This window comes from Equus przewalskii, chromosome 2, assembly GCF_037783145.1.
Source record: "Equus przewalskii isolate Varuska chromosome 2, EquPr2, whole genome shotgun sequence".
In the NCBI taxonomy this organism is placed as follows: Eukaryota; Metazoa; Chordata; class Mammalia; order Perissodactyla; family Equidae; genus Equus; species Equus przewalskii.
Window position 1 is genome coordinate 100,929,980 of NC_091832.1, and position 24,229 is coordinate 100,954,208.

The 24,229-nt window shown below is 33.7% G+C and overlaps 1 protein-coding gene across 18 annotated transcripts in view; it reads right to left on the bottom strand.

The window, feature by feature from the left end:
* Nucleotides 1-202: 202 nt before the first annotated feature.
* The window catches only part of ABHD18 (abhydrolase domain containing 18), a 37,848-nt gene continuing 13,821 nt past the window's right edge, over nucleotides 203-24,229 (bottom strand). For 3 of the 18 annotated variants that reach the window (XR_011537191.1, XR_011537192.1, XR_011537193.1), the window contains exons 2-14: nucleotides 21,764-21,872; nucleotides 21,048-21,132; nucleotides 20,214-20,314; nucleotides 15,694-15,772; nucleotides 15,504-15,590; nucleotides 13,436-13,461; nucleotides 9,703-9,841; nucleotides 7,658-7,747; nucleotides 6,890-6,991; nucleotides 5,846-6,224; nucleotides 5,244-5,406; nucleotides 2,632-2,799; nucleotides 203-2,542 (exon numbers count right to left, since the gene is read on the bottom strand). Coding sequence is in view for 11 of the 18 variants with exons in the window: in XM_070609114.1 (XP_070465215.1) it covers nucleotides 2,491-2,542; nucleotides 5,244-5,406; nucleotides 5,846-6,224; nucleotides 6,890-6,991; nucleotides 7,658-7,747; nucleotides 9,703-9,841; nucleotides 13,436-13,461; nucleotides 15,504-15,590; nucleotides 15,694-15,772; nucleotides 20,214-20,314; nucleotides 21,048-21,132; nucleotides 21,764-21,855 (1,395 nt within the window). In the remaining 7 variants the exon portion in view is untranslated. Of the gene's footprint in view, nucleotides 2,543-2,631; nucleotides 2,800-5,239; nucleotides 5,407-5,845; nucleotides 6,225-6,889; nucleotides 6,992-7,657; nucleotides 7,748-9,702; nucleotides 9,847-13,379; nucleotides 13,462-15,091; nucleotides 15,160-15,382; nucleotides 15,591-15,693; nucleotides 15,773-20,213; nucleotides 20,315-21,047; nucleotides 21,133-21,763; nucleotides 21,873-24,229 lie in introns of those variants that run through there. The other 15 variants (XM_070609119.1, XM_070609118.1, XM_070609120.1 and 12 more) reach the window with 11 other exon arrangements.

Here is a 24,229-nt window from a genome sequence, read left to right on the forward strand (position 1 = left end):
ATACATATTTGGGGGAAATCTGGCCCTTGTTGTAAATACTGAATACTGTTGTGCTAGAGCCGCCCTTGCTTATTTCTGCCTTACCTTGTTTGGGTCATAATATAACTAAGGAGGAACACATACTCAGTTCAAGTTTGGATACATTAGTCAAATGTGACGTGTTTTCTGTATTTAGAATGATACCTCTTGAAAATAAAAATAATTAACTTTTAAAATAGATTTTTATTGTGAAGTATAAAATATTTGGAAATCATTTTAAAAATTTTCGTTAGTCTTAACAATTCAATATTCTTTACAAGAGAAAGCACCACATTAAAAGATTACATTCATAAGAAACAATCTAAAATGCCTATGTTAAAATGATTTAATAGTAATTACAACAGCAAATCATGAAATTCAGAAACTTTTTCTAACCACAGATCTAAATCAGGGGTCTCAAACTCAGATGTCTTCACTGCTAGGTAGGAAACACAAAATAGTGAAGTAGTCTGGTGCAAGAGAAAGTCCAGTGGACTGTGGCAAACTGGTGAATGCATGCCCAATCTAAACACTTTACAAATTCAAAATATTTTGAAGTATTATGCACACAAATAAAATAACTATGGGCCAAGCTGGCCTGTTTCAACAGCCAGTTTGTAACTCTGGCCTAAATGAATTTCTGTACCCAATCCTCAAAATGGCAGAAGCACTTCTCTGAATATGTTTGTTGTCTCCATCCATCCATCCATCCAACTATCTATTTTTTTTTAAAGCTCAAGCCACTATTTTGGAGGGAGTGGATTAAAAAAACTTTAAGAAAAAGTATTTTGCACTTTGAACCAATCAATTTAAGTACTTGCATGGATATATTCTTAAAACATTTGGTTAAGAGATGAAATTTTTAAAATATCTTCTTTCACATTTGTTTGGGAAAAATTAGTTATGCCTAAGAGTTCATTAAAATGAAATTTCATTCTTTTACAAATAGAAAGTCACACACCATAGTACATTATTGCTTAGTAAGAAATATTTATAGAAAAATAAAGTATTGGTTTTACTAAAGTCATTGGTCAGAAAGCATTCAATCATTTGCCTCACTACATACATAGGAAACTACTTGTAACTCAGTTGACAATAAACTTTATTTTTAAAGGGTCTTTTGTTGAAGAACTTTACTACGTTTCATAGTTTGTGTGAAAAGTAAAGATTATAGTCTGAACGTGTAAAATTGCTATAGCTCCAATGGCTGTAACTATGTTGGTTTGTTATGCCAAAGGAGTTTTACAGAATTGACGACTTTGTATGCTATCAATGACTTCACATTAATAGTTTTTAAAAATTAAGGTGGTGGAGGCATTAGAGAGACAAATAAAATAGCCTTTAAAAAGGCTACAAAGGTACATTATAATTCAAATATCCTTACTAGACTAGGAATACATATTTTAAAATAATCCATTGGTAACACAGATTTCAAATAAATAAAACTCAAATATGTTTATCCCAAACCTTGACACAATACCCAAAAATATTTTCTACTTTTGAAAACATTTTTGCTCTCAGCTTGAGAGTTTAACATAAAAACAAAGCACCAAATCTAGCCATATAATCATGCAATTTAAAAAGTCAGTAGTTATTATATCTTTTCTGTAAAACAAAGTTTATATGGGACATTTGTGGCCATTAACTTCTGGAATTAAAAAGCCAAAGTTGTTAAGTACTTGCCCTAATTTAGCAAACCCAAAGTAGATGTACAAGAAAATGTTAAGACACAGTATCTATCAATTAATGCAATAAGTCTTTCATTATTTCCATTTTTCATGGATTGAAACTTTGTAAGTAGGAGAAATATGTGTGGCATTTTTTTCTAACCTAATATTTGGCAAAGCTTTGAAGTTTAGCCACGTCTTATGCATCTCATCTGCATTCCCACATTTATTTTAATTATTAAAAGTACTTAAGTATGAAGCAATCAGGATTTTTTAGAATTCAAAGTTAAAACTGATTTTACACATTAAATGTATTTCCACGGCAGAAAACTAAAGTTAAAATAAGATTATAAATTCACTATGGATCCATAAAAGAAAGAAACATGTTTCTCAAATCAATAGTAGAAATATCATATAAGGATTTATAATACAGGCTGATGTATTAAAAACAGTTCAGTTTAGTAGTTCTTTAAAAACAAATAGGGTTTCTATGAATAAATTTATTTTAAATTAATAAATTATTCATTATTAAAAATTTAAAGTTTTCATAAATAGTAACAACGGACTAGATATCGAATATATGGGATTCCCACAAACAATAACAAAATACCTCTACATTATTTCATCCAAATATTGGTTTAAAGTTATTGAAAGGTATTTAAAGATTGTAGTTGACTGATCTGTGACACTGGATTCCAGACTAAATTGATCTACAGAGCTGTCTGCTTGGTCTTCACATCATCAAACGATGAAACTCCCTTCGTAAGAAACATGATGGCCGCACTGGTTACGTACAGTGATCCAACTAATTAGCATATTTATGGAGAAAGCGTTCAAATGCATCATAGATGGCTCGTCTAAAATTAAATACGAAAGAAAAATTACAAGTAATTAGCAGAAAAGGGGGACAGACAGTACATTTCCTATAAGTTATTTCCAAAATTACCTGTGCCTTGCAACCTGACCTCCTCTCCAAACAGCTGTGAAAGAGGCAGGTGCCTGGGTGTTTGATCCATGTAACTTCACCACTACCGGAAAACCTCAAACGTGCTTCCAACCGGTTGATGATGGGTTCAGAAGCACCATCTTTTGCTGTGAAGCACTTTTTTGTGCCCTAGAATTTATATAATATGTATATATATATATATGTATAATATATAAAATAAAAGAAAAAGGAAATAGTTTCTTTTTATTTAGTCACTTGTTGAAAATTAACTTTTCATAACTTTTCAAAATGTAGTATTCAATTTATTTCATAGATTATGATAGAGATGCTTTTTGTTTGCAAAAAACATGTTCCTAGCAACTGAAAATCTAAATGCTTAGTTTCCTACATTAACTTCACTAGGTATTTTAATATTTTAATTGGGACGGAAGAGTCAAATTGACCTGACCCAGGTCCATAAGATATTATTTTTAAACCTTACTTTGTTTTTTTCCTATTGCAAAATACATTTTCATTGTAGAATATTCAGAAAATCCAAAAATATAGAAAGGAAAATAGTCATAATCCCATCACTCTAAGGTATCTACTATTAATCTTTTCATATATTTCCTCCGGGCTTTTTTTCACATGCATATGTCTATAAATCATTACTACGCGATCATATTAATTTTGTATCCTACTTGTTTGACTAAGTATTTCCCCACATCCTTAAAAAGATATTAAGATTATCTTTAAAACTGGCAGCCTGCTAGCAGATTAAGATTTCCAATATGTCTGGAAGACATAGCTTTCCATCACACTTATATTCATTTGGCTCAAAAATTTGTCCCTTGTAAAATGTAACAAACAATAAGAAGGGAAACAAATCACAGACAGACATTTGCGTGTTGGTGTAAACACAAAGAGATTTTGTTTTGAGGGCAGCTGAGAGGGAGAGAGGGCCCTGAGGTGTCTGTCCATTGGATAGTTTTTTCCCCCAGAGTTAGTCCTGGGTGCTTGCTCTGGTAGAATGAACCTGGATTTCTTTTATCTGCTGATGTCTAAAGTGGTAATCTGGGCTTGTGTACGTGGTATGAAGAGGGTTAGGAGAGGTATACGTGTGCCTTTTAAATCATCTCAATAGTCTCTTACTCACTTGTATTACCAATAAGTTCTAAATAACAACACAAAATATTAGAGTACATAAAGGAGTGGCTTGTTTTAGTTTTACATCTGGTAAGTGAAAAGACTGAATTTTTTAAAATTCTACTATCCCAGTGTCATCTAAACTCTGTTAGGTTTTGAAGTCACTGGTGGGGACGAAGAGAGGCCAAATAGCTTAGTAGTGACTCCACCTGAGCAGGTTATTTAATCTTTTTGTTCCCCGTATTTCTGTTTAAAGGGGACAATTACATATGAAGCAATCGCTCTAGTACCTGGCAAATGGTAATAACTAACATTCATCTCTTTCTCAAATGAAGCCTTCAAATTAGCATTTTTGACTTTTACACCTGACTTTGATTATATCTATTCTTCCTAATGCCTCTCAGCTACACTCCCACTTAGATATACCAGAGTAAAAGAAATCTGATTCTGATTTACTAAAGCAGCCTAACAGAACTTTAGACTCTTCTGGAGCAATCCTAGCAGCGCTAAGTACTCAGAATTTTTGTTTGTTTTTTGTTTTAGTTTTGCTGTGCCCGAAGGTCACTTGAGTATTGGGTAGGTCTGCTGATTCACCAACTAACAAGGTGACTGTTATAACTCAAATGCTGAGTGGATAGCTTTTAAAAGATCATATTATAAAAAAAGGTTTACTACGTGCTTCAAGACATTACAGACTTAAAGAATTAGTCTGTCTCTCAAAAAGGTGACGTCTATAAGTTGAACTAAATAAGTAATAACATACAAAGAATTATTTGTTAGACTAAAAAGAGCTAAAACATGTCAAACATATAGACACACAATTCTTCTATTATATAGCTATCCAGCTGGCAGTTTTGGAACACTTATGCGTAGGGCACTGATCTAAGCACTTTATGTGATCTAATTTATTTAATCATTAATGATAAATATATGCCAATGATACCTTTTACCATCAAATTTGAATAAAAGTAGAAATAATGCAGGATATTAAAAAAACTAGAGTTATAGCATAAAAGTTTTTATAAGTTCTAACCAATACTGGAGTCATATACGGTTATTAATATTAAAACCAATATTTCACTTCTCATTTAAGGTTTAATATTCACTTGCTACTGAAAAACACTGCTAGATTAATCCACAGATGCTCAGGCCATTCTGAGAGAAAAACATCAGAGTGGAGTGAAGACCTCATGATGAACCACAGGAAGTTTTGCAAACCCTGTTGTCCCTCCCTCCACCCTAAAATACCTAGACATTAATATTTAAAGAGGGTAAAACCACACAGGAAAGCATGCCTATTATATACGATTTCCTAGTTCTCCAGAAGAAAAAGAAAATAAAGGGACAAGATAGGAAAGAGTACCACGATGTGAGAAGTGAGGGAAGGAGGGAGGAAATAAGAGGACTAAAATGTACAATAAAAAGACCCAATCTTTTATATTTGTTGAAGCAAAAAAACACACAGATGCTTAGACAAATCATCTTACCTGAATAGTCCTTGTTTAAAAAGATAAGCACTAATATGACCCCCTTCTAGATATCGGATTTCACAACCAGGCCAAATTTCTTGTAGACTTCTAACTCCTGTTCGTGGAATATAGGCATCTTCTTTGGCTTGCACCACTATAATGAGGCTTGGGTCAACTGGAACTAGGTATAGGATTTTTAAAAATGAAACACATATACTTTTAAAAAGCTCTAAGATTTTTATATGAATACTATTAATTGTATTAGAAAATAAAATACATCATACAATGCAGTAAGTGAAACATTTGTCAAACAAAAACTTTTCAGATTATTAAAATCAACTATAATATACCACAATATCATATCTCTAATACAATAAGATGAATATTTTAAAGAAGTTAAAAAATTCAATGTTTTTAAATGAATTAATAAGATGGTCTTAGATTTTCATGGATAAAATATGATACATTTAAATAACCGACTTACCTTGGAAAATACATTCTGGAGCAAAAAATAAATATACTCTTGAAAATATGAAATTATCTTGTAAACCATCCTCAAGAATATTTCACAAATATTTACACATCAGCAAATATTCTCAATTTCATGTAAAAATTAGTACCTGAAAAATTTGCTACATGAGTACATTCATCCATGACTCCTTTCATAAATATTAAAGATTCCTTCTGAAGATTGTTTCTTCTTTGTTCTTTACTGAGTAGGTGGTGTGACTGAGGATTGCAACTCATATAACTACTTTTGTTGGTTGAAAGCGTTTGATTGAAGCACTCCATCTTAGAGGTATCTTGCAACAAGAGTCCTTCTGATGTGGCACTGATAGATGTTTTACTAGATTTATGGCACTCAGCAGGTTTTGGGGACATAACTTGGTCCATCATATCTAAATTTAAAGTTCTAGACACCAGATTAAGGTTAGTTAGCTTGTCTTCACTGCTTGGGAAGCGTTTCACGAACTCTTTCCCCATTTTGAAAGAATCTGTCTGAATAAAAGGAAAAAAAAGAAACATCGTATAATATAAAATGCTTCCTATGCTCTTACCAAAGAAATAAAAACTGAGTTTAATCAAGTCTCCAGACCTAGCTGCCCATTTGCAGGCAATATACAGCAGGAGGAACATGCTAACCTGTACCAGGACAATGCAATCAGAAAAACCTAGACTGTGAGAAACTACAGGTAAGTAGCCCAAGTTCTTCAACATATAAATGATAAGGAAAAGAAAGGGCTCAAAGGGAACTTATAGGTTAAAAGACACATCAAATAAAAGAACTGTAGTGTCTAGGGATGCAGGTTTGGACAATAAAATTACTTTAAAGACAGAAGGAAGTAATTGGTCTAATAGTCAGGATAATGATAACTAACAGTAGGGGAGGAGGGCCTTTTGATTAGGACACATGGAAGTAGTTTCTGGGTTGGGTGGTCAAGTTCTATTCTTGATGTATTACAAATGCGTTAGCGATTTAATAAATGTAGTAAACCGTTCATTTGCTTTGCATGATTTTCTGTACTTTTATTTTATCTTAAAATGAAGAATTTTAAAAAGTAAAAAATAGTACTGCTTTTTAAAATATCTGCAATTTTTAAAAAATTTGAATCTTTAAACACAACTTTTTTCCCCAGTGTGATGCAGAAATTAACAATACTTACTCCACAATATTCAAGCATGTGAATAATTTCTTCCTCATAAACTGTCTGTGTATAATACTGCTTTTCCAGCTCCCTCCAATTAATTGATTTACTCAGCACGCCCTGAAATAATGAATCAAATTTAGATCAAATCACACCATAAAGCATTTTGTCCAATAATTTTATTATTATTACTGTGCAGAAAAGAGTTAACATAGCAGGCTTGAGATTTCCTATCTTTAGAAAGTTCTGCTTGTAAGACTGGCCCTCAACTAGTGTCTGGAATCTTGACTAGTTCTTTACTCTGATATAAAACTTCCTAAATGATAAAGTGGGTCACTCTGCCTAAATTGCCTGTACAAACAATGTCACTTCTGCTGAACACCTGCTTTCCTTCTGGAATTTTGGTACATGCTAGGCAGAGGGTGCCTAAGTGAGTGACTCTCATAAAACCCTGGGCTCCTAGGCTCAAAAGAGTTTCACTGATGGACAACACTTCACATATAATGTCACAACTCATTGCTGGAGGAATTAAACACCTCCTGTGAGACTCCACTGAAAGCTTGTGCCTGGTTTCCTCTAAACTTTGCCCCATGCGCCTTTTACCTTTGCTGATTTTGCATTGTATCCTTTTGCTGTAATATGTTTTCGTCATGAGGACAACTATTTGGTGAGTCCTGTGATTTCTTCTAAGTGAATCACCAAACCTGGGGGTGGTTTTGGAAACCCTCCCCCCAAATTACTTTTAATTATATATAGCTCTGTATGTATTAATTGCAATTAAATTACCGTAGTGAAGACCCCAGATGCTGTGGACCAAGACAGACATGGAATCAATGGCATGGGCTTAGGCCAGTTGGATACCGCTAAGGAAGCCATCTGTAACATGTTGACACAGTCAGTTAGAGAGCTGCTGTTTAAAGTTTCTATTCATTAAAACGCAAAATATTTAATAAATGTAGTAGTTTGTATAGTAGTTGTTGAGATAAGAGATGAACACAAAGTCTCTAAACACTCATGAGAATGTCTAACAACCTCTTAAACTCCCCAAATCATAAATTAAACAATGACATAGAACTTCCCCCTTAGAAAGCAATAAAATATATTAGAAAATTTTAAGTAACCTCAAGACTCTTCACAGAGAGCTACTTCTACTGGGCAAATACAGAGCAAACATGCTGAGGTGTCGATGCGGGGCAGCACGCTAAGCACACTCATTACCTGAGTGACTAGCTCAGTACAGCAATATCACAACTATAAAATCGCGGACCTCTGAGGGTGACGGAAAGATGCCAAGAATTTGGTGAACTACAAAGTAGGTTATACAACTGATATAAAATAATGTAACGTGTGTGTTTAGAGAAGGGAAATGTTTATTTGTGGCTAGAGGAATCAGAGAAGGCTGAGTCTTTTAGGGAAAATGAAAGATAAGGTCTTCTCTTCCATATAGAAAAGACAGTATGATCAAAGGCAAGATAGAAAGCAATTGGCTGGTAGGGGAGGAGGAGCCAATATACTTCAGTTTGGCTGGTCAATAGGGCACATGTGGTCGACAGGGTTGGGGAGACAGAAAGAGCTGGAAAGATTGATCAGGATCAGATTAGAGGTCCCTTTGTTCTGGAGAAAACGAGGAATTAATAAAGAGGCCTCAACAAAGGAGTGGCATTGAAGTGAAGAAGTGATTCAAGGAAGCTAAAATGATAAGAAGGCCAAGTTAGAAGACCTGAACATAGGTCATAACAATGGAAATATTACTAGGTAGGAATATAAATCCTTTTCCACTCTTCAGTTGCACTGTCTGGTAGTTTTTTTGAATTTGAGTAAGTTTTTGAAGCTAATTTTATCAGTTTCACTCTTTGATAGTTGCTCTGAATTTAAGTAAGTTTTTCAACTTAATTTTATAATTCAAATGACTTACAGAAAACTATATATATATATATATGTATATGATATATATTTTGCTACTATATATATATGTATTTTTTTTTTAATGTACTGAGTGACTAATATGTCCAGGTAATGAATCAGAGCATATTACTGGCCCTCACTGAACCTACTGCTTCATGGAGAAAACAGACTGCTGAACAAGTAGTCATAGTACAGTGAAATAAGTACTAAGGAGAGATGAAGTATAGTCTGGCTTAAGGCTGGGAGTAAGGAAGAGCTTCTCATAGGAAGTTAGCTCTAAAGTGGAACCTGAAGGGCAAGCTGTTACTTGACTAGGTGAAGGGAATGCGGGGGCACTAGAAGGAGGCCAACACCTAGCATAGCTAGAGCCAGTGCAACAGCAAGCCTCTGGCAGGTTTTAAGCAGGAGAGAGCAGAGATCAGATTTGGGAGGATCACTCTAATTATAGGGTAGAGAAAAACTGTTAGGAAAAAGATTAATGAGAGAAAAGACTAGAGCAGAGAAACCAATTAGGAGGCCATTTTAGTATACTCTAGAAGACAAAGGTAGAATAGGTTGGTGATAGTGGGGATAGCGATAAGAGATAAATGAAAAGTATTTTCCACATTAGCTATCTTCACCAATTTAACAGCAAAATAAGGCATTCATATTTGAGACTTGAAAAGTTAAGTTTTATAATCAACTTTTAAAAAATATAATCCAATACCTGAGATATAACTGTGGAGTAAGTAATACAATCAATGTTTACACAAATCATACAAAAAATATCATCACTTCATAAGTGGAATGTAAGTTTAGAATCTATTTCTGCTTTCACCAAAAGTAAAATTAATTCTGTACCCAAAATGAATTTTTAAAGTAACTAGATTCCCCAGATCTTATAAACATAACCACAATTAAATATCAGGTGAAATGAAAAGGCTTACATGTCCTCCCATGGATATTCCAGTCATTCCTAGAGGGCCATAACCCTCCCTCTCTAGCCAGTGCAAGAGCGCTGCAGATTCCAAAACAAGAGCTCCTCCCATCACAAAGAGGTCAGATACGTTTTTTAAGCTGGATCTTCTAGCCTCACAAAACAAAAGAGAAAATTACTTATTTTCTGTATTTACATTTTAATATATGCAAATTTACAAAAGGCAGTCAGACTTGATGTTTTTCTTTTAAAGAACCAGATAGCTAAGTAAAACTGGAATAAACTAATGGAATTAAAGGGCTGCAAACATTGTTCTACATATTAATCACCTAAAATTTATTTTTAAAAAGTTACATCTGCTTTATAGCATATAATCTTCATTGAATTTCAACTATTTAACTATTTTAAAGTCCAGAAAAGAATATCTTATTTATTTGATAGCAGTGAAAAAAAACTTAAAATATTTATGGGAACATAGTATTTTTATACTGCAAATTTTTAGTTTTAAATCACCACCATTGATATAAGGAAAGACAAATTTATAGTTGTCCCCCCATAGAAAGAAACTGTTACCATAGAATTTAAAGCCTAAAAATTTTTTAAAAGCAATGTAAAAGAATTTAACCTAATACTATGCTCATGTATTACTGAAATCTTAAGTATATTGCTTACTTTCACAAAATACACAATTTATGAATAAAATAAAATATTGGAAAATAATTCTTTATTTTATTCAACATTTTGATTAATTTAAATAAAGACCAATTCAACTGGAATTTTTTGTTTTTAGAAACTGATTTTACATATAAGTACATTTCCTTATAAAGATGTACTTAAATACATCTTTTTGATCCCAGAAGCGCTCCTAGATAATGGTAAAAAATAATATTTATTACTAAAGGGACCAAGCTAGAATCTATTTTTCAAAATTTAATTCATATAAAGACATACTCACATAATAATTGCATGAATACAACCATCATACTGGATGAAACTTTGTCAAAGTGTAAAAAATTCATTTTATCAATGGTTATTTATTATATGCCTACACGGAATAATTATGTGCAAAGAACCAGGTGCCATAGGAATGCCAAGTTGTGAAGAACAGAATTATGGCTCCAAAAGAGCTATGTCCAGGGTCCTACACCACAACCTCTCGGAGTTCTAGGTCCTTAAGGCAGGGTTTCTCTTTATGGAAACTATGCTATCATTTGTCAAAATAGATCATACTCATGGCTTCATTAAAAAAAAAAAAGCCCATTTATCCTTATATTTGTTTCCTGTCCTCATTCTAATTTTCTCTTTATGATCACATAATTCCCCTGATTATTTATTTTGGCCTGGTACGGAAGTTTGAGTTCTTAGGTTCACCTCAGTTTGCTCCTTTATATAGAAGTTACTGATGTGAGGTTCTGGGACAGTGGTTATTTATAATGATGGACCCTGTCTCAAATTGTTTAAGCACGTTTGATGAAAATAGGCTTAAGATGGCTTTAAAAAAGAGAGAGACAGAGAATTGTTTATTATTTAAATTGCAAGCCATTTCTTACTGATGATGAATTATGTGAGAAAAATCGAATATATTGGAGCATTATTTTATTTCTTGGGTACATAATATGTGATAGGATATTTTATAAACATTATAATTCTCACAACAATTCTGCATGGAAGAAGTTATATAGTAGTCACTCTTATAAATGAGGTAACTATTATTTAAGAGGCCCAGGTCATACAATTAGTAAATGGCAAATTACAATTCCAACCTATGTCTGTATGACTCCAAAGTCAGAGTCTTTCTACTAAACCCATGCTGCCTCCCACAACTCAAACTCTTTGGTTTTTAATCACCTATAGACAGGGTAAAAATGACACACCTAGTTCTGAATTCAGAGCTTGGTTCTAGAGTAAAAATTCTTCAACTATTTAGCTTTAATTTTTCACAAGGTTTCACCAAGTTTATTATAAACTATCTTTCATAGGATATAGGTTTGCCCCCACCGCACCCCACTTTCATCATGACCGTAGAGAACATGTCACTTCTAAATCTACCTTTCCAGCATTTTCCAACTCCTTACTTAACTTCTTCACTTGCAGGTCTAACAGACATCACAAATTTAACATGTCCAAGTCAGAACTTTTGATTTCCTACCAACAATGTCGATTTTAACAAAAAGTCTTATCATTTCAACTTCTAAATTATATCTCAAATCCATTGGAACTTCCTTCCATCTCCACTGCCCCCACCTTAAAGTCGCTCTTTTTTTCCCTGCATTATTGCAATAGCTTCCTATTTGATTTCTCTGCTGCTACTCTTGCCCCAGTAAGCCAAAACAAGCCTTGAAAAACATTAAATCAGATCACTCCTGTGCTTAAAATCCCCCAGTGGTTGTCCACTGCACTTACAGTAAAATTCAAAGCATGGTAGCTCTTCGTAATCTCCTACTTTCTGATCTCGTCTTGTCCTACTCTCACACCTGGTGCTTACGTCGGGCTTTTTCATTTATTCTTCCTTCACTAAGGCTGATCTTCCTCCAGGTCTTCACTTTGGTGGCTCTTTCTCATTATATCATGTCCTCATATCTAACACTGCTCCAACCCTGCATCTGCCCTGTATTACGTTTTTTTTCCTCTGTTTTGAGGAAGATTAGCCCTGAGCTAACTACTGCCAATCCTCCTCTTTTTGCTGAGGAAGACTGGCTCTGAGCTAATATCCATGCCCATTTTCCTCTACTTTATACGTGGGACGCCTACCACAGCATGGCTTTTGCCAAGCAGTGCCATGTCCGCACCTGGGATCCGAACCGGTGAACCCTAGGCTACCGAGAAGCGGAACGTGCGAACTTAACTGCTGCGCCAGTGGGCCGGCCCCCCTGCCCTCTATTACTCTTTATCCCATTGCCTCGCTTTATTTTTATCATGGTATTGATAAATATCTAAAATTATCTTATTTATTTTTATCTATCTCCTATACTAGAATACAAACTCTATGAAAGTAAGGGCTTTGTCTTATTGTTGCTGTCTTCCCAGTGTCTAGAGTCAAATATTTACTGAATGAACTCAAACCAAACACAACACAGATTATGGAAATGCAAAAAAAATGCCTTCAAAGTTCATCATTTTAAAAGCCCAGAAAGAGGAAGTTTATCTTCAGATTATACTATGCATTGCAAGAATAAAAAGAGTATTGCTTAATTTCACAAAGTAAATGTACTTTAAAAAGGAAAACATTTTCTTCAGTTATAGTTTTACGAATAAAATATGTCTTCAGCTAGCCTATTTAAATTTATTTATCTGTTTATCAGACATTTAAAATACAAAAAGCTTGAGGCTAGCCCAGTGGCCTAGTGGTTAAGTTCAGTGAGCTCCACTTCAGCAGCCTGGGTTCAGTTCCTGGGCGCAGGCCCACACAACTCACTGGCAGCCATGCTGTGGCAGTGACCCACATACAAAACAGAGGAAAATTAGCACAGATGTTAGCTCAGGGACAATATTCCTCAAGCAAAAAGAGAAAGATTGGCAACAGTTGTTAGCTCAGGGTGAATCTCCCTCAGAAAAAAAAAGGAAGAAAGAAAAAATAGAAAATACAAAAAGCTTAAAATAAAAATTTAAGTCAACATTCCTACTACAGTTTTATAACAGAATTTCTTCCCCCAATAACACTTGGATATTAAACTTAGAAATGCTTACCAAAATTTTAATATTGCTGAAAATTTGGTATAAAAATGAAGGTGACACATACTTACACTTGGTCCTTGGGTTTCCTGCAGCCATTTAAGAATGTGGGTCAAAGAGAAAGTTTTAAAATAATTAAATATACTCTGTGTCTCAAAATACATTAACTTAACCAAAGTAGTTAAATTTGAAGACAATTTAATACTGAAATAACTATTTTCTAGTTATCTCAAATAGGCTGTTTAGAAATTCTTAGGTTTTTCAACTTAATTTTTTTCTTTTTTTTGAACAGCTTCACTGAGATATAATCACATACCATACAATACACATTTAAAGTGTACAATTTAATGTTTTTAGTATAGTCACAGGGTTGTGCAATTTTCAATTTAATTTTAAAATGCAGTTGATTGGTTTGTTTCTTTACATTTATATGTTTATTATAGAAAATACAGAAAAGCATATTAGAAGAAAAACTACTTTATGTACAGATAACCATATTAATATTTTGGTATATTTCTTTCCAGTATTTTTCTTTATGCACAGCTTTCTAATGGACTTTCCATTTTTAGGTTTTTTGCATAACTATGTCATACCTAGACTTTTATATCCAATTTTTGCATTATAAATACTTTTCATACATTATTGTAAACTTTTTAATAATAATAAACTTTTAAAGTTTACTGAATGCTTGTTATTCACCAGGCAGTACCCTAGACAGTATTAACTATTTAATACTCTGAATAACCTAAGAGATTATTTGCATTTACCAATGAAAAAAATGAGATACTAAAAGGTTAAGTAACAGGCCAAGGTTATACAGGTAGTAAGTGGTAGAGCAATAAACATAACACAACAAATTGCATAATATTCCAATACAGTCATGCATCACTTAATGACAGGGATACATTCTGAGAAATGTGACCTTAGGTGATTTCATCGTTGGGAACATCATAGAGTGCACTTGCACAAACCTAAATGGTATAGCCTACTACACACCTAGGCTATATGGTACTAATCCTATGGCACCACCATCACATATGTGGTCTGTCATTGACTGAAATATCGTTATGCTGTGCATGACTGTATTATGAACCACAATTTACTCAACCATTTTTCTATTGTTAGACATTCAAGATATTTCTAATGTTTTACTACTATAAAGCTATAAAACATCTGTTTCCTTTTCTATCATTTTTTCTTTTCTTAGTATTTTATCCTTGGACTAAATTTCCCAGAATAAGTAAATAAAATTCCCAAAATCACTCTGTCAAGGGATATGAGATTTTTTTTTTAAATGTGACTATTTTTTTTATTGAGGAAGATTAGCCCTGAACTAACTACTGCCAATCCTCCTCTTTTTGCTGAGGAAGACTGGCCCTGAGCTAACATCCATGCCCATCTTCCTCTACTTTATACGTGGGATGCCTACCACAGCATGGCTTTTGCCAAGTGGTGCCATGTCTGCACCTGGGATCCGAACCTGCAAACCCCGGGCCACGCAAGTGGAACGTGTGCACTTAACTGCTGTGCCACCAGGCCGGCCCCAGGATATGGGATTTTTTAAGGCTCCTGATACATACGATAAAAATGCTTTCCCAAAGGGTTAAACTGATTTCACAGTCATCAGTAATAAGATGAGGCCATTTCACAACAGCCTCAATGACTATTGTGTTTTATTTTTTAAATCTTCAGTAATTGTTGCTTTAACTTTACATTTCTCTTATTACCAGCAACGTTGAATATTTCTTTATATCTGTGCATCAGTTTCTTTTCTTCTTCTGGGAATTGTCTGACGTCATCTTGAAAATCAAGTTAAGAACTGTTCTAAACCTCAACTGATACTTAAATATAAATGCATTTAAAACATGAGGATTTCCCTAATAGCAAACATTTGACTTATTAATATTAAAATCCAGCATAAGTCTCACAAGAAATATAAGTACTCTTTATCTTATTATATTACAGAAGCACAATCCTTACATTGGTTTTTAAAAGGCATGAAACAACTTTTCACTTACTTCTTAAGTATTTTCTGAACTGATGACTAAATTTAACTGGTTTAGAAAAGTTGATTACTATCATTCTTTTTGATGACTAAATCTATAAAAGAGAAAAGATTTCTAGGTATCACAAAAGGATATAATAAGGGTTTTCTAACAACAAGGAAGCCATTCGGGCTTCTTTAATCATAGGACGAGCCATTAGTGTTCGTCGTCTCCAGTAATGCTAAGGAAAGAAGAGATGACATACTTAAAGAATATAATCACCACATCTGTTAAGGACAGTATGTTAACAAACTAGGGATTAAAGGGTTATAATAAAGCCTTACATGATCTCCTGTTCCAGCAAGATGAATGCATACGGGTCTATATTTGCTATTCCATTCTTTAGGCACAATAAATTGGAATCTATTTAAAATAAAACACATCAGTGAAATTCTCTTTAAAAGACTTGTAATACAAACTTTCAATTTTTTTTTTTTTGGCACCTGGGCTAACAACTCGTTGCCAATCTTTTTTTTTTTTTTCCCTGCTTTATCTCCCCAAACGCCCCCTGTACACAGTTGTATATCTTAGTTGCAGGTCCTTCTAGTTGTGGGATGTGGGATGCCGCCTCAACGTGGCCTGACGAGCGGTGCCATGTCCGCACCCAGCATCCGAACCCTGGGCCGTTGCAGTGGAGAGCCCGCGAACTTAACCACTCAGCCACAGAGCCGGCCTCCAAACTTTCAATTTTTAAAAGTTTTATAATTAAATTATTCAGGAGAAAAGACCATTCAGAATTTTGACATTCAAATTGTAATTGACTAATTAAACTAATATTTGCCCAAAGGCAACAAAGATGTTGTAAATTTGCTTTGTGTTAGGATATTAAAATATTCAATTATGGGGCCAGCCCCATGGCCTAGTGGTTAAGTTCTGCATGCTCTGCTTCAGCGGCCTGAGTTCAGTTCCCGCGCCCAGAGCTACACCACTCACTGGCAGCCATGCTGTGGCAGCAACCCATGTACAAAATAGAAGAAGATTGGCACAGATGTTAGCTCAGGGCAAGTCTTCTTCAGAAAAAAAAAAAAAAATCAATTACAATATAAACAGAAAATTTATTGTAATCATTTTTACCCTGTTCAATACCACAACTTTATAAATGCATAATGAAATTTTCTTATTTTGTAGAGACATCAATATATATGATTAAGTCTTAGAAAAAACAACTCTTCAGATAGCTCTGCTTTTTCTCTCAGCAGGAATAATGCTTGGCTGTACAAACTGTTGATGTATCCATAAAATGGCTTGTTATCTCTTTAGATTTTCAATGTGAAGTGTATCACAGGATCTGATTTATTAAAATTTTGATACTTGGAGGTAAAAGCAATCTATGCCAGAAAAAACAAACATAGTTTTCTCTATTTGTCTTATTATTATTGTAATATTTTGGTCCTCTCATTTAATGCTTTTTTCTATATGACTTCTTTTTATTGTGGTAAATTATACATAACATACAATGTACCATTTTAACTATTTTTAAGTATACAGCGCAGTGGCATTAAGTATATTTACACTGTTGTGCAACCATCACCACCATTCATCTTCACAACTTTTTTATCTTCCCAAACTGATTTACTTCTCTTTTTAATTTCCTTACCAGTTGGCATTTTAGAATTATTATCATAGTAGAATACTGCACTCTTGTCAGCTCAAGGTTTGCCCTTAGGTGGCTAAATTCTCAGGCAACATAAACCTCAATTCTGAGCTTACTTGGCTTGAGCAAGGGACAATATCACTAGTAACCTATTGTCAATAAATTGTTGAATGGAACATAGACAAGTAAATTTAGGATGGTTTGATGATTATTTCTGTTCGGTGCTCAAGGGAACTAACTCTTAATTTTCAATCTCGTAATCAAAACTACAATGTTAACAACATTGCTTCATTTTGCATTCTTAGCACTTGTCCTGCTTCTTGATATTTTGAAGATTGGGGGAAATTAAAACATTTTAAAATGTTTTCTGCAAAAAGCTGGACATCTTTGCTATTATTTGTAGTTTCCTTTTGTCCCATGGCAATGCATGTAAAGACTTCATTATTGGAGAATAGATTTAAATTAATAGCAATCTTTTATTATAGGTCGAACTGACCACCCATCTAGTAGAGGCAGTCTGTCTGCTTAAATAATACTCTCTTCTCGCAGTCTTTTCCAGTGCTCCATGATGATGAGTACAGGCCATCTGAGCCACAGCAGATTGGGCCAGGTGTAAGCCAAATTAGGGCAATATTTGCTCTTTTGGTAATCTGGAATTAGGACATACTGTAGTTAGATCCTGTTGAGCTTTTGGACATGGAGGCTCTGTGGGGTTGTAGTAGCCATGTTCTGCCAGCTGCATGAGAAACGGAGAAAGCTAGCCTACCCACAGAGAAAATGGGCATGGGTTATAAAGCAGAGGTGAGAGACCATGAAGCACCCAGGAAAGGGACGTAGGGGAAGTATCTATGTATACTTGATGACTCCCCATTTGTAGCTTCCAAAATCTTTCTTTTTTTTAAATTGAGATGTAATTGACCTGTAACAGAATATTAGTTTCCGGTATACAACATAATGATTTGATATATGTATATATTGAGAAATAATCACCACATTAAGTCTAGTTAACGTGTATCACCACGTGAAGTTACAAATATTTTTTTCTGTGATAAGAACTTTCAAGATCTACTCTCTTACCAACTTTCAAATATACAATACAGTATTATTAACTATAGTCACCACGTTGTACATTACATCCCCAAGACTTATTTATTTTATAACTGGAAGTTTGTACCTTTTGACCACTTTCACCCATTTTGCCAACTCCCTATCTGTTCTTTGTTTATATGAGTTCAAGGTTTTGTTTTTTTTAGATTCCACATATAAGTAAGATCATAGGGTATTTGTCTTTCTGCCTGACTTATTTCACTTAGCATAATGTCCTCAGGGTTCATCCATGTAGTCACAAATGGGAAGATTTCCTTCTTTTTTATGTCTGAATAATATTCCATTGTGTGTGTGTGTGTGTGTGTGTGTGTGTGTGTGTATCTTTATCCATTCATCCTTTGATAGACACTTAGGTTGTTTCTATGTCGTGGCTAATGTAAATAATGCTGCAATAAGCTTGGGGGTGGAGATATCTTTTTGAGTTAGCATTTTCGTTTCCTTCAGATAAATACCCAGAAGTGGAATTGCTGGATAATATGGTAGTTCTATTTTTAATTTTTTGAGGAACCTCCGTACTGTTTTCCATAGTAGCTGCAGCAATTTACATTCCCAGCAACAGGGCAGAGGGGTTCTCTTTTCTCCACATCCCCACCAACACTTGTAATCTCTGGTCTTTTTGATAACAGCCATTGTAACAGGTGAAGTGACATCTTACTATGGTTTTGCTTTGCATTTCCCTGATGATCAGTGATACTGAGCAATTTCATGCACTTGTTGGCCATCTGTATGTCTTCTTTGGAAAAATGTCTATTCCAATTCTCTGCTCATTTTCTAATTGATTTTTTTTTTTGCTATTGAGTTCTATGAGCTTTTTATATTTCGGATTTCACCCCTCATCAGATATATGATTTGAAAATATTTTCTCCCATTTCGCAGATTGCCTTTTTATTTAGTTGATGGTTTCCTTTGCTGCGCAGAAGCTTTTTAGTTTGATGTAGTCTCACTTGTTTATTTTTTGCTTTTCTTGACTTTGCTTTTGGTATCAAATCCAAAAAATCATTGCTAAGACCAGTGTCAAGGAGCTTACTGCCTATGTTTTCTTCTGGGAGTTTTATGATACCAGGTCTTACATTCACATCTTTACTCTATTTTGAGTTAATTTTTGTACATGATGTAAGACAGTAGTCTAATTTCATTCTTTTGCATGTGGCTTTCCAGTCTTCCCAATACCATTTATTGAAGAGGCTGTCTTTTCCTCATTGTATATTCTTGGCTCTTCTATTGTAAATTAATTGACTATATATGGTGGATTTTTTCCTGACCTCTCTATTCTGTTCCACTGATCTATGTGTCTGCTTTTATGCCAACACCATAGTGTTTTGATTACTACAGCTTTGTAATATAGTTTGAAATCAGGAAGCGTGACACGTCCAGCTTTGTTCTTCTTTCTCAAGATTGCTCTGGCTATTCGAGGTTTAGTTCTGTGGAAAATGCTACTGGAATTTTGATAGGGATTGCACTGAATCTGTAGATTGCTTTGGGTAGTATGGACGTTTTAACAATATTAATTCTTCCATTCTATGAGCATGAAATATCTTTCCATTTATTTGTGTCTTCTTCAGTTTTTTTCATCAACGTCTTATGGTTTTCAGTGTATAGGTCTTTCACCTCCTTGGTTAAGTTTATTCCCAGGTATTTTATTCTCTATGATGCGATTGTAAATGGGATTGTTTTCTTAATTTCTCTTTCTGATTGTTATTAGTGTATAGAAATGCAGCTGATTTTTGTACACTGATTTTGTATCCTTCAACTTTATTGAACTTGTTTATTAGTTCTAACAGTTTTTTGGTGGAGTCTTTAGGCTTTTCTATATATAATATCATGTCATCTGTAAATAGAGACAGTTTTACCTCTTCCTTTCTGATTTAGCTTATATAAAATATATTTATAATAGTCTGTTTTAAGCTATAACAACTTAAGTTCAAATGCATACTATCGCTCTCTATTTTTACTCTTTTCCACCCCACATTTAATTGGGAATAATGCTAAATAATTATTGTAATTAATACTAAGTAATTTGAAATAACATGGTGTTGATATTACTATAATTCTAAAAGAACATAAATAACTTACTAGTTTAACTTTCTGAATAAAATTTCTTACCTTGCAATAACAGATTCAGTTGGCATGATATCAGGCACATAGTGGGCCATGGGGGAAACAAAGTGTCCATCCAGGATCTTACAGTCTGACTGCTCTTCAATCTAAATGAAAAGCAAAACCAAGACGTACACACACAGACTAAGATATCTTGGTCTATCATAGATGTATTTCTATAAAAATGTTCTACTCAATGAAAACTTTTTTTCAGTGCCTACTTTGGTTGAAGGGCAGTCAGGGATGTGAAGCCCTCCCATTTCTACCCCTCCCCAACAATATCTCAAGTATCCAATTCCATAAACCTAGAAATATTTTACAGAAAAAAACATGTGGTTGCTTAAAAAAAAAAACTATTTCAAAATATATTTCTCTTCTTCTCTAATTTTATATCATTTTCTTTCTACCATTCTCTCAGCAATTAACTACATCCCATAACATCCTATGATGTCATTTAACAGTTGTTTTGCTAATAACTTCTAATGTGCTGATTCTTCAATTAGAGAACTTCACTGTAGTACTTACAATTCTTCTGAAATGTTGAATAATTCACTCTAACCCTCATGAGCCTAAAGATACAAAATGAGGCTCAAAAGATTCAGCCTTAAATATTTTCTTGTGTTTAGGCAAGTACTAAATATATGCCCCCAAATATACATGAATATAGTTACAAGCAACCAGTTAAGATACATACAGCTTTTTAAAAAATACTAAATGAAAAATCTATACTGTACTCACATTTTAGTGTTCATTGTTATTATACTCCAACATTCAACCTATTCTTGCCACATATTTATGTTAAACCAGAATTTCTATAATTGCATTTTTTCATTTAAATACCTTATCAATGTATACTGGATAATCACTTGAAACCAGATTCTGACATCTTTCTCGATTTCCAATCACCTTCCTGAATTCAAAGAGTCTATTATGGTAAGGGGGAAAAAAGGAAAAAATTCAGTATACCCGTTATATTGAGACTAAAATTAGCATGTCGAGTTCATAAGCCATATTAAAACTTAATTTTAATTGTTAGAGAAAAAGATTAGGTTGTTGTTTTTTTTTTAAGCTGGGCATTTTGTCTCAGAAAAAAAGTGAGAAATATCATTGTTCAGAAAGTAATTAACATATATAAGACTCAAAATTAAAGGCGCAAATCCTGAAAATTCATTTTCTTAAGTCCAGATATTCCCATGAGCTACAGTATATCCCAGCTTTGTAGTCATTACAAATTCAAGTTACCCCAGAAAGCTCAGTCCCTGGAAACTCTAACCAACTTAAAAATTATTACAGTTCAAAATCTAGTCTGTATTTCTGAGAGCTCTTTATTTTTAAATCTGAATTACTTTAAAAATAGTTCAATTTTGATTATATGGGTTAAAACTTAGCAATAACTAAAAAGATAAAAGAGAAAAGGAAATAATTTCATTTTTTATATAGTTTGATGCTTAGTTTGCCAATCAGTTTATATTTAAAGGATTCTGTAACTGAGATGAAATTTTAAATGTTTACTAAAACAACAAATCCAGAACAAGCATTCCAGACAAAATGCTTACCTTTTGAGATCCTCTGGCCTTCCCCATCCTCTGATAAAAAGTTTTGTGAGGAGAAGTCTCCGGTATAGAATATCTAACTTGCTCACACCCATTAGTAGCAAACAAACATCTATGAAACAAAATTTACAATGACTTTAAAATATTTTATTTTAGGCAAGTCAATTTTCTAACTGTCTCTTTAAATATCAGGTAAAAATTAGACTGATCTGCTCTCTTAGCAGCTTTCAAATATACAATACCGTATTGTTAACTGTAGTTACCATGCTGTACATCACATCCCCAGAACTTATGTATCTTACAGATGTTAAAAGTACTCATCAGAAGAAAAAAAAAATTTCTAACTATGAGGTGATGGATGTTAACTAAACTTACCGGGGAATCATTTCACAATATATACATATCAAATCATTATGTTGTATACTCTAAAACTAATACAATGTTATATATCAATTATATAGCAACAAAACGGGAAAAAATTAAAGAGTGAGATTAAAGTAGGAACTTTGGATTTATTCTCTTGGAAATAAGATACGAGATATAGAATAAAAGAACTGGGATGAAAGTAGGGAAGATGAAGTAGAGCCTGAGCTTCACCACACCGTGCATTCCTCCAGGGCAGGGTCTTCCCATCCTCAACACAGTGACCGATAGTAGACACTCAATATTTGTCAGATAACAGTAGTAGTGGCTAATACTTTTGTAGTACTGTACTATCTGCCAGGCACCATTCTGAAAACTACAAACACACACACATGTTCTTGTTTAAACTTCCCAAGAACTTTATGAAGAAAGAGCTATTACCCCAAGATGAGAAAACTGAGGCACAGAGAGGACAGGTGATTTACCTAAGGTCACACAGCCTAGTGGGAGGCAGAGCTAAGACTGAATCCCAGGCACACAGTTTAAGATCTATTATACTACACTGCCTGTCTACTACACTACCACGCATGAAAAGTAATAATTAATCAATGCTACTACTTGTGTACCACTTATCTATCTTTCCCAGTATTTCTAAGGGTTTTTTATTATCTACCTCTGTCATTTCAAACTAAATGGTGTAGTTTTGATTTATGGGCAAAACATGATTCAGGTTCAGGATTTATTCTACTTAGAAAGATGTAAAATGGAAATTTGCATTTCCATCAATGAGCTTTAATAAGTACTTATCTATTACTCTGAATGGTTTTTTGGAACCACTACTTACGTCTTTTATTTTTGCTCTTTGATTTGTAACAAACTACAAGTTTAACTTAATGCTCTTCTTTATTTGCATAGGTATACAATATAACCTACCATCAACTGGGCTGTCACTTTATTGTTTTTATGACTGGACCAGCAAAACCAAATCGTTCATACTGCCTCTCACAATTCTCAGCACCAACAGCAAACATTTACTAGATAATGTACTTGTTAGGCAATACAATCTATTGCCAGAGTATAGTTTTAGAGTTTTTTAATACTGCCCATCTCTCTTTTTCCCAATTTACAGGTGTTATTCAATTTTTACTCTTGATAAAAATTTGGTTTTGGCATAATAATGCTAGGAAAAAAACATAATACATCTCCAGTTTATAAATAAACTAGTATTCTGATTACTAGGCTCCTATGAATTATCTTCAATCAGTAGACCATAGCTAAATTATTCTTGGATGGCCTAATAAAAACTTAAGTTTCTGAACTTTTAAGAATGAGTATTACTTTTTTCATTCATGCAACAACTATTTATTAAGTGCGTACCATATGCTGAGCATTATTGTAGGCCCTATGCTATAAGATGATCAGGGTTTGTTCTTGTTCTCACGGATCTTATATTTTAGTGGAGGAAAATAAATTATTTTAAAAAAAACAAAACAAAATAAGCAAGAATAGATGATGACAATACTATGATGATAATTTAACAAGAAAATGTGATAAAGACCAGAGGGCTCCTTTGATAGTAAAAAAAAGAAAAGCTTCATTTAACCAGAGAGGTAACATTTAAGCTAAGACTCACATGATAACAACAAGGAGCAGCCAAGTCTTTAAATTGTAAATCTCATTAAAATCACGTACCTCCTGAAGTCTACTCATGTACTATGTTCCAATGAAATTTTTTAAAAATTACCTAGTCATGATGCTTCAATAAAGAAGATGTGGTCTATATATACAATGCAATGCTACTCAGCCATAAAAAAAGACAAAATCGTCCCATTTGCAACCACATGGATGGACCTTGAGGGCATTATGTTAAGCGAAATAAGCTGGATAGAGAAAGTATGATTTCACTCATATGTGGAATATAAACAAACTCATGGAAAAAGAACAAATTAGTGGTTACCGGGGGAAGGGGGGTGGACGGTGGGCACAAGGGGCGAAGGGGCACATTTATATGGTGTATAACAAATATTAATGTACAACTAAAATTTCACAATGTTATAAGCTATTATGAATACAATAAAAAAATTTTTTTTAATTATCTAGTCATTG